General features: G+C 42.6%; 1 protein-coding gene across 1 annotated transcript; it reads left to right on the top strand.

The window, feature by feature from the left end:
- The first annotated feature begins 1,613 nt into the window (after window positions 1-1,613).
- On the top strand, window positions 1,614-2,871 carry LOC131681565 (elongation of very long chain fatty acids protein AAEL008004-like). Its single transcript, XM_058962404.1, has 4 exons — window positions 1,614-1,868; window positions 1,921-2,114; window positions 2,171-2,414; window positions 2,477-2,871. Exons 1-4 carry the CDS (start codon window positions 1,808-1,810, stop codon window positions 2,785-2,787), a joined length of 810 nt encoding a protein of 269 aa, XP_058818387.1. The 5' UTR covers window positions 1,614-1,807; the 3' UTR covers window positions 2,788-2,871.
- The last annotated feature ends 8,677 nt before the right edge of the window (window positions 2,872-11,548 follow it).

Below are 11,548 nucleotides of genomic sequence, written 5' to 3'. Positions count from 1 at the left end.
GCGGTAGATTAATTTCAACAGAATTTATAGATGCAGATTTTGGCTTGTCCTCAAATTTTATTTCCAAATCGAACACACTTCACATAATCTTAGAAAAAAAGAACAAAACCAGGTTTCATAATTTCCTTTAAGAAGAAATTCCGGAGCTGTTACTCGTTGAACACAGATCACAACAGAAAACGAACAAGAAAATATCAAGCTAGACCATACATTCAGTAAATTCTCAAAGTAATACAAGTCTGTTTATTGAAGATTTCTCTCATAATATGGGATAAGTGCAAAGACAACATATCAAGAAGACAGAGTTGCCAGTTCAATTCAGAATCTAGAGACATTAACAGCAAACATGTCTTTCGGGTAAAAGTGATCATTTACTATTGCGATTTCTGTACAATGTACCGCGATTCCCAAAAGGTAACAAACTTGAACATAAATCTCATCAAATTATTTTTCTATCCTTCATGAAACTGTCAATCAGGATTCTTAATCGAAATCAAATCAAATGACTGAATATCTAATCGAGGTTAATCAAATATAAAGTTAAAGTTTAGGCCAAGTGTATCCCAAAAGATGCTAACGAGCAAAAAGGTTGATTCAAGATTACATCAAGCATACTCCAGAATGAGTGAAGAAATAAAAAAGAAGAAACAAATATATCTGTGACAGAAAAAAAACTGTTTCATTTTGCTGCATTACCCAGCATCTTTCAAAAGAGTCTTAATTTCGTTCAAATTTTACCTACTCTTCTCTATATCCCCTTGTTCCTAAAATATGATTGGTGCGCATAAAACGGTGGAATCTGGAATTATGTTTATTCCGCTTAAAGGTGGGATTTTGCTAGCATTCAGGTTCTTCTGGGCACACTGTTAAAATAAATCAATCCATTTTTTTACAATTGAAAATGTTTTTGGAATAAAGCTTCTTAACCAATAGGCCCCGTGCGAATCTAGAAACTTTGATAAAAATTTAATAGCTTTCTCTTGCGATTTTAGATCGCGATGTAGTTTTCTACAAAGTTGAACACAATGAAATTGTCCATCAGAACTTTAAAATAAAAAGTTGTTCTGGCGCCCACGACAGAATGTTTTAATTTTACTTTCAAATGAAAGGGAAAGCCCATTCTATCACATGCTGAAGTTTTAGCGATGCCGATTTTTTTTTCAAATAAAATTGTTCTACCAAACGCACCGTGTAAGAACTTCTTCCTGGTTTCAAACTGAACTTCAAGGAACACATTGAATACATCATGTCTAAAGCTTCTAAGCTTTTAGGATTAATTATTAGGATCTCGTCAACAATCCTTGTCTGAAGGCACTATATTGTGCACTGGCCCACTCTACACAAAAGAATTGATGCCAAATATGAGGTGTTAGATAACATCACATGAAATTCCATCCATTGTTGTGTCACTCTGCGTTCACTTTGCCCCAATGCACGCAACCGTTCAAATGCAAATTATTTTATTTAAATCATTTCTACCAACACTTTAATTAAGGCAACGAAACAAAATTTTTATCGTGTCGAAACGAATTTACTTTCTTTTTGCCGATGTCCGTTATCAATCAGCACCGATTAGCGAAATACAAACGCACGCTGAGTTCGCCTAGAAGCTTTCTGGTTTTGTAAAGGTTAAGTTTCGATTGGGCCAAATTACCAAACGACACGCCGGCGTTGTTCAACCGAGCCGGTAACCTTACCAACTTAGATGAGCTTTATAAAATCGTACTCAGTTCCGTTTGGTCATCCAGTGAAGGCAGAACACTTAGTATCACCGGTTTGGTAGTACCGCACCTTAAACCCGATCACGATGGCTCTAGTGTTGCGTCGAATATTTGACGAGTATCACCGCTACATGACCGAGTACCGGGGTACGGAAATTTGATAGTTTGTAGGAGACATTAATTAAAAAGCATCTTTCAGATACGAGAAGTGTGGAATTGCCTTTAGTTGGATCACCATGGCCTGTTATTACCATCGTTGCCGTATACCTTTATATAGTTTTGAAAGCAGGACCAAAATACATGGAACATCGGAAGGCGTTCGATCTTAAAGAGGTGATTCGAGTCTACAATGCTGTTCAAGTGATTGCAAATGGGGTACTGTTTGTCGCAATTGTAAGTTTAGTAGGGTTAATTTAGATAATGAAATATTGACGTCGACTGCTTTCCAGGCCTACCTTCTATCACTTAGGAGCAACTTTTCCTACATTTGCCAACCTGTGAACTACGGCAGAACCAGAGAAGGCTATGAAGAAATGTTCATGTCCTATTGCTATTTCCTACTTAAGGTACTCGACCTTGCCGACACAGTATTTTTTATCCTCCGGAAGAAGCATTCGCACGTATCTTTCCTCCACGTGTACCATCATGCTCTAATGGTGATGATAACATATCTGGCGTTCATTTTCATTCCCGGTAAGAACGATAATTTCCTAGCGAATGTTTGTTTCTTTTATACCTAGCTTCCGGGTTTTCAGGTGGTCATGCCGTCATGCTGGGTGTATGGAACACATTGGTTCATGCAGTGATGTACTTCTACTACTTTTTGGCTTCCTATGGAAATCAGTATTCGATTTGGTGGAAGAAGCATCTTACCCGATTGCAGCTGATGCAGTTTATACATTTGGGACTCCACTTCGGAATACCCGCATTATTCGGAATAGACTGTGGCTTCCCGCGCTTCTGGCTCTGGATAGGTTTCCTACAGGCCGTCTTCATACTCACCATGTTCCTGGATTTCTATTTCAAGTCATACGTGCGAAATCGAAAGAGCAGCCGGAAGGCCTAGGTTAATTATGTGCAGCTTGGAATAATTACTTTGTGATAGTGACTAGTGGTATTCCGATTTGTATATAAATGAGTCTGTTAACGACGAGTGTTTTTAATTGCGACACGAGTGGATAGCCGTTCTGCAACAAATATGGTAGCATTAACATGCGCGGATATACTTATGGTGCAATGTATGTATGTGTGCGTGTGTGTGTAATAATAGATTAGCAACATAATTGATGCAATAGCTTCTTCTCTAATTCAGTTAATTCAGTTGAGCTGTGAATTCTACATAAAACGTTATTAGAGCATGAGCGAGCATGAGCATGATGACCGCAAAATTCATAGTAGGTACTCCGTGATTGATCCCAACTAGCGCAATTGCACAGAGAATCAACGAATGGAGCATGGGAGTAGCAATCCATTCTCAATATGCAGGTTTCAAGAGTTCTATACTTTGAAATGCCAATTACGGCACCAGCCACGTCCTAACAATCGTCCTGTTTTGCGTAGGGGGGCAAATTTTTGTTGATTAAATTTAACGTATATTTAAACGACATTCAATTAGCAAGGGTCTGGAAAACATAAAGTATTTTCAATATTAAGAGCTATAGTCCTCGAGGAAGAGCGGGACGTTCCTGGCTCCTGCGGTAGAAGGCAATGTCTGGCAAATGCATTGTCAGAAGTGAGAAGACCCATCCCTTGATCGGCTGCTACTACGCGGTTTGGTCTTCAATATGGACGAAGCGGTTGCTCAGTATCGCGACCCGGATCCAGCCTTATCAAAATGGCTAAGGCGCCACACTTCTATGACCAAATCAGCCACAAGAAGCTCGAACTCAGCGAAGGTCTACCGGATATCGGCGATGTCACTAGCTTTTGGGACAGTATTTGGGAGGCCCCCGTACAACATCGTGAAGGGAAACCGTGGCTAACGCGCAAGGAGAAATGGGCAGGCAAAGAAATTGACGAGATGTCAGCGGTCTCCGTCGAAACCAAGGCTACGCGGTAGCTTTGGAATTGGGCGCGCTCCTGGACCAAACCCGGTGTCCAAAACTTTTGATACAAGAAGCTGACCATTGAACATCCCACGATGGCTGTATATTTCAACAGGGTGTTACACGAACCACGCTATTGCTGGATTTCATCACCCGTGGTACCACAATTCTCGTCCACAAAGGCAACAACACGTCCAACCCATCAAAGTGCAGACCAATTACTTATCTAGCAAGTCTGCACAAGATCATGAGCACCTTCATCACCACATACGTATGGGCCCACTGTTAGCAGAAGGGATGCAAGAAAGACACACATGACGGCAAAGATCAAGCCGTCATCGTTGCAGTCATTGTTGGGCAAGCAATATATAATCAATGTGCACAAAGAGCGTAATAAAGCGATGAAAAAAGAGCAGCACAAGAACACTGCGATGTTAAGAGACAGCGCACAAAGAGAAACTTGAAAACGAAAAAGAGAAAGAGCTGTGCACCAAGAGATTCAGAATTTCGCACAAAGAGTCACCTTGAAGAGCCACTTTTTTGGGCCGCCTCTCACTGGCAAACAGGACGGAAGGCGAATCAAACTACAATTCAGATAAAGATTGATCGGAAGAACATTTTTAAAATGTTATTTGGTTGCCTTCTCTGCTTCCGTGCGCGTGGGACCAAGATGCACACTAAAAAGCCTCTTTATTACTCTTTGAGGTGTGCGGCCATGGAGTAGAATGCACACATGGTAGCAACACACATCAACATATTGTGAAAGAGAAGATTTATTTTCTCTGAGGTGCATTCCTCCCCTGATCAACGGAACCTTAGTATGGCCTATATCGATTACAAGAAGGCATACGACTCCATTCCGCAATCGTTCCATGTCAAAGTATTGGAGATGTATGAATTTGATCCTATAGTCGTTAGGTTCCAGCAAAAGGCGATGGAAAAGGGGGACGACAACCCTGCAACTCAGAAGTGGGAAAGACGTGTTGCGGTCTAGAACGCTCCGCATCTTGCGGGGACATTCCAAGGCGATTCCTTTCACCCGCTCAGTAGGACACTCAATCGAAACGGACATGGCTATCAGATAAGGTATGAAGAAAGCTCGTCGGAAGATCTGAGATCTATGCTGACTCGACGGAACGACTGAGCGTGGTCATCAAACTAGTTGAAAGGATTAATGGCGCCATCGCCATGGAGTTTAGCCTAAAGGAATGCCAATCTGGTTAGCAACTATCAGGGCGATTGGTCGACACTGGAGGCTAGGGGATCAACGAAGGCGCGATGATTCGGGACATGGTTCTTGGCGAATCGTGTAAGTAGCTCGGATTCCGGTTGCTCGCTGGGATCCGCCACATCGATATTAAGCTTAAGCTCCGAGATAAGTTCTTAATCGAGTGAACTGTGTCTTGAAGTCATTCCTGAACGCGGAAAATAAGGTCAGAGCAATCAACATGTTTGCTGTCCCAGTGGTGACCTACAGTTTCGGCGTCATCAAATGGAGCCGGAATGATCTGAATGATCTTGAGAGAAAATTGAGGAAGGCGTTTAGACAAGCAGGAATGCGCCACCTACAGTCGGCGCTGGAGAGATTTACATTGCCATGGGACAAGCAATGGTCGACATCCAAGTACTGTGCGTAGTGCAGGTGCTACGACTGCAAGAATACTTTGTGGAAAATGCCAACCGACATGGAGTACATCAAGCAGTTTATGCTGCGGACCGCAACTATAGCGCACTTCACTTAGCGCAAGCGAACTATTACCGTAACTGCAATCTGCAGACTGCGGAGGACAAGATTGCAGAATGGAAGCAGAAAGCTGTGCACAGTGCCCACACCCACCAGTTGGATTTTGTACCAGCAGTTGGTGCTGCAACATAGTTTTTTGGAAGAGATTGTGTCGAACTACCGCTATCTGTCTGTGCCTGTTCTGGAAAACGACCGTTTCAAGCAGTGGCGTAGTAGCGAAGGTGGGAGTTTGGGGAACCCCCCCCCCCAAATATTTTGAAGAAATTTTAAAGAATTGAATATGTTCAACAAAAATATGCCTAATACTTTAAATGGAATTCTCAAAGTTTCATTTGCAAAAGTTATCGTGTGAGTATATTTACTTGTAGTGGCGAAAGACCTCGACACCTACCGGTCGGCTCGATGTGGAGGCTAGGTCTATCACCGAGGACTACAACGAGTAGTTTACTGGTTAAATGAGTAGCTCAGTACGCTACACGCTGCTTGTGTTAGAGGCAGAAGGCGGGAGAGCAAGCTCAGATAGTGAGAGAGGAGTGCAAGTGACGCTTTAAAAAGCTTAGCAAGCCAGTTTTCCATAAGTAGCAGTGCTGAGAAGTAGACGGCAATCCCTGGGCCCGTCGATACCATCTGAAATATGCCCGGTGTTGAATCGCAACAAGAGGGTCGTTTCCGATTCCTTAAACACTTTATTTATTCCGTAAATGACAATAGTAGATGGTTAAAAAATACCTTTAAAAACATTAGTGTTCATTTTAACAATGTAAGTCTGTCTTTAGTTACTCACGTTTAGTATTCCCCTGTGCTAACTAGTTATCTGCTACGTTTCATGTGGAGGTACTGTTACGATAGATATAATTCATAGAGATAAAATTCAAACTGTCCTCACACTTCTATTAATTGTACATTTTTTCTTCATTTAGCATGCAAGTTCAAACTTTTTTACCGGAAACTTTCTTCTGACATCTACGGGTCGAGAGCTCAGGCCGCATGGATTTGACATCTACTGACCAAGAAATCGCGCTGCATGGGATTAGCGACAAGGTTGCCAAATAAACGGAGGCACGTCACGCAGGGGTGTGACATCCCCCCCCTCCCCCCAGCACGCCCTAGAAACTACTAAGGGGTACTCCAGCTGCAGCCGACGTCCAATGCAGCGATTTTGACCGCGGGTCTCTCCAACAGTCGTGTCGCCATTTGTAAAGTTGCTCGACGGACTTGTCCATCCTTAGATGGTACCATCGCAACAACACGTCCCAATGGCCGGCAATTCCGCGGAAGATTGTTGTCTACGATGACTGCGACGTCACCGACCTCAATCGGTTTCACAGGTTCAAACCATTTCGTCCGACGTGTGAGTGTTGGCATGTATTCGGAAACCCATCTTCTCCAGCATTGATCAGCGTACGCCTGGGACATCTTCCACGAGTTTCTTACGATCACAAGATGGTCGGGTTCGGGTTTTTAGACCCGAAACCCGGACCCGACCCGAACCCGACGGGCTTCGGGTCGGGTTCGGCTTCAATAAATTTAAGGTTCTCGGGTTCGGGTCGGGTTCCGGGTTTTGAAATTTGAAATTCTCGGGCTCGGGTCGGGTCCGGGTTTTTAAAATTTTGAACTTTCGGGCTCGGGTCGGGTTCGGGTTTTTTAAATTAGAAATTGTCGGGGTCGGGTCGGGTTCGGGTTTTGAACAAAACAACCCAACCATTTCTTGACGCTGTCTATACACAAAACCCAGCCTTTTTTTATACTTCGTGATACGAATGGAAGACACATATAACCGTACCAAATGGTAGCACCTTTAAATCGCTAGAATTCGTCGTATTTTCTGGTGCTCAAATATAGTATTTTTTCACTCTTGTATAAAATTCTGTCTCTTCAGATTCGCAAACTGACTGAATTATTTTATGTTTTAAAAGAACATTCATGAGAGAGCATTCAACAATACGTGTCTCACATCTAAAATCTCTTTGCGATTTATTTTTAATGATAATTAGTAATAAATCAAGTTAACAGGAATTTATCGGAAAATATTGGTTCAACTTTCTGTTTTAAAATATTAATTTCGACAGGTATTTTGAAACCGATACGTAGGCCGCGGTCAGAGTAAACGCGTAAAACTCAGCTAAAGCGTACAGCAAATAGTGTCCAAAGCAAAGCGAGTAGAAATCTACGGAAAGTAGAAACAATAAAAACCAATCTATTGATCCGAAATCAAACAGTGGGTGTTGCGAGTGCAGTTAATGGTAGTACTTTTTGATACATTTTGAATAATAATTGTCCATTAACCCTACAACGGTTTCGTGACTTTTTCTCTAAGTAAACGGTTTTTTGGGATACATTCGTAGCCAAAAACTAAAATCGCTCTAATATGCCTAATTTTTATTAAATTTATAATTAAATTGGATAGTTTTATTCTAAAACATACAATTTTTCACAAGTTTTTCGTTTATTGTTTATCGATGTTTTGCTTTTAAAAAAATATAAAATAATGTCTTCGGAATTATGCAAACATGACAAAACATTAACGTAAATGGTTTTGTGGGGTACATTTGTACCCCAAACAAACTTTAAGCGGGCACTTTTAAGTTGGTCAAATGCAACAAATTGGTTTTACCTGCTTTAATAGAAGTTTAATAATAATCAAATTGATTTATGATAAAGAATGCTTGCAGTTAAAATAAACTGTAACCATTGACTAAAAAGGACGTTGTAGCCCGGGCCCCGGGGACGATTTCACAATTCCCATATATTGAAATCACAAATTTGGTGGTACTGCTCTGGTAAATCACCATAGCTAACATGTGATATATTATACCAAACTGCCTTGCAGGAATGGTTTTACATTTCCTAGAAAAGAAATGTATAGAATTCGCTTTTGATACAAAATTAGAAATTTTGGTTAAGTACGACGGGCAAGGTTGTTTGAAACTGTCACCATTAAGTTTTTTGTTTCCCCATGAGTTAGCGACCGATTTATTCTACATTTCGTTTAATATATCGACAATTTGTAAGTTTCTCATAACATTACATATTCGACGTTGAATAATAGCAAATAAAAATGCGGATTTTACTCGCCAGTAATTCGTTTCGCCATAGGCAGATATAACTCAACGCGTATGGTGCTACTTCAGATTCGAATGATTCTACTATTCTAGGATGAGCCTAGGGTGCCTAAAATTAAAAATCTCTGGTGGATTCTCCATATTAGCAAGTTGGGTTCGGTTCGGGTTTCTCAAATTAAAAATTTTCGGGTTCGGGTCGGGTTCGGGTTTTAAAATTTTAAAATTCTCGGGGTCGGGTCGGGTTCGGGTTTTACAAAATTTTCATTCTCGGGTACGGGTCGGGTCCGGGTTTTCTTATTTTAAAATTCTCGGGCTCGGGTCGGGTACGGGTTTTTCAAATTTTATAATTTGGGGCTCGGGTCGGGTTCGGGTTTTTCAATCTTCTAGCTCTCGGGTTCGGGTCGGGTTCGGGTTCGAAAAAAATGAAACCCGACCATCTCTAGATCACAGGTCTGTCATTGAACGCAATCGGAGGTTTACTACCGTTTGATGTCCCCAAAAGAAAGAGGTTAGGTGTTAATGGGGTGACGTTTCTGCGTTAATCGGTATGTACGTTAGTGGTCTTGAGTTGATCATCATTTCGATTTCCATCAGCATACTCCTCAGAACTTCATCCGTTGGCAGCCGTATAAGTTTCATTTGATCTAAGACCCTTTTGACCGACTGAATCAGTCGTTCCCAACAACCTCCAAAATGAGGCGAGGTGGGTGGATTAAATGTCCATTTTGTGGTAGGGCTGATGAACTGCTGCATCATTCTGTCCTGGTCGACTTCCGACAAGTCTTCACGTAACTCGCGGCTTGCACCGATGAAATTAGTGCCACGGTCGCTTACAATCTCTATTGATGATCCACGTCAAGCAATAAAGTTACGTATGGCGATAATGCACGGATCGGTTGAAAGAGAGTGAGCAATTTCTAAATGAATGGCGCGAAAAGCGGGTGAAAAGAACTCCACAGCGTTTTTCTACCCGTCGGCCCACGGTTACCTGCATTGGCCCGAAGTTGTCAATCCCTGAATAAGAAAATGGATGACTGAACGCAGCGAGTCGTGCTACCGGAAGGTCCCCCATGATTGGTGGCTGAGGGCGCGCCCGAAAGATTGTCAACCTTGCAGCGAACCTGGTTGTAGACAGTGCGAAGCCGTGGTATGTAAATTTTTTGGCGAATCTCGTTTAAAACCGTTTCATGATTAGACTTAGACCCTCTTTTCTTTCACTGCAAACACTACATTGCAGACGATCAACACGGCTTTATGCCTAAACGATCGACAACGACTAACCTGCTCTCGTTCACAACATATGTACTCGATGGATTCGCTGACGGATTGCAAACCGATGCTATTTACATGGATTTATCTGCGGCCTTCGACAAAATCAATTATGATATCGCAATAGCGAAGCTGGACAAACTCGGTATTCATGGACAACTACTGCGCTGGTTTCGTTCCTACCTCGATGGAAGGCAACTCCAAATCAGCATTAAGGACTGTCTATCTACACCATTCTTCGCTACATCCGGCATCCCACAAGGAAGCCATCTTGGTCCAGTGATATTCCTCCTCTACTTTAATGACGTCAACATCAAATTACAAGGACCCCGCCTTTCTTTTGCCGACGACATGAAAATTTTTCAACAAATACGGGTTAAAACCGTTGCCGAGCTTCTTCAGAGGGAACTGGACAGCTTTAGTACGTGGTGTGATCTAAACAGAATGGTTTTAAACCCGAGCAAATGCTCAATCATTACGTTCACGCGGAAACGCCATCCGATTCAGTTTAACTACCATCTCTTCGACTCGAGTATTCCAAGACACTCTAACGTCAAGGATCTCAGAGTCATCATGGATTCGGCACTAACGTTCAAACCACATACATCATCCATTGTGGATAAGGCTTCAAGACAGCTTGGGTTCATCTTCCGAATAGCGAAAAACTTTAAGGACGTGTACTGTTTAAATTCTCTCTATTGTGCGCTGGTTCGCTCAACACTGGAATATTGTTCTGCTGTTTGGAACCCTTACTACCAGAACGGTGTCGACAGAATCGAGGCCGTCCAACGCCGGTTCATACGCTTTGCACTCCGACATTTTCCTTGGCAAAACAGATTTCAGCTGCCGAGCTACGAAAACCGTTGTCAGTTAATAAGCTCGATACTCTAAGCATCCGGAGGGACTGCTCTCGAGCCCTGTTCGTCTCGGACTTACTGTCTGCCAGGGTGGATTGCCCTACAATCCTCGGACGCCTCGATCTTCAAGCTCGCGTTCGAGCTCTGCGCAATAACTCTCTTCTGCGAGTCCCGTTCAGGAGAACTAACTATGGGCGCCAGAGCGCTGTTACCGGACTCCAGCGTGTGTTTAACAGTATGGCGACGGCGTTTGACTTCAACCTGACAAGGAATTGGATAAAAACTAAAATAATTCGTATTCTGAAATGTAATTAGTTTAAGTAACCACCATTGGGGCTAAGGGGTCTGTTGGTGACGGTACAACAAATAAACAAATGATTGATGTGCCGGTACTTCTCGTGAATGTCTGCAATCACTAGATTCGTTACGTGATGCTGTTTCGGGAATAGTATCGGGCGTTTGACAGCATCCTCTACAAACTGACAATTGCTCAGTCGCCCTTGCATACGTAGCATTCCATGCTTATCTGCTACTGGACATAACTTGCACAGAGAGCTGCGTTTCGGTAATAGGCGTGGTCGCGTCTTAACCGTCACGTTATCTTCCCTGAGCAACCTAACTTCTGCCGGATAGCCCTGCTGCTGTGTTAGACAGTAAATCAATTCCTCAGCGGCCTGCAGATGTTCAGATGTGAGTGGTCCGTCCTCTATCGGTTCTCCGGCTATTTTCCTTCTTATATTTAATGGGAAACGTCGTGTGAAAGCTGTTATACGCACTACGCTCTTCCACTTGGAGTAGTCTTCGAAGCGAAACAATGGATCTGGAATTAAATGATGTAGCACAGTGGCAC

Source organism: Topomyia yanbarensis, chromosome 2 (genome assembly GCF_030247195.1).
Source record: "Topomyia yanbarensis strain Yona2022 chromosome 2, ASM3024719v1, whole genome shotgun sequence".
Classification (NCBI taxonomy): Eukaryota; Metazoa; Arthropoda; class Insecta; order Diptera; family Culicidae; genus Topomyia; species Topomyia yanbarensis.
Note: the sequence above shows the minus strand (reverse complement) of the source record. Positions and strands in the feature narration are given on the sequence as shown.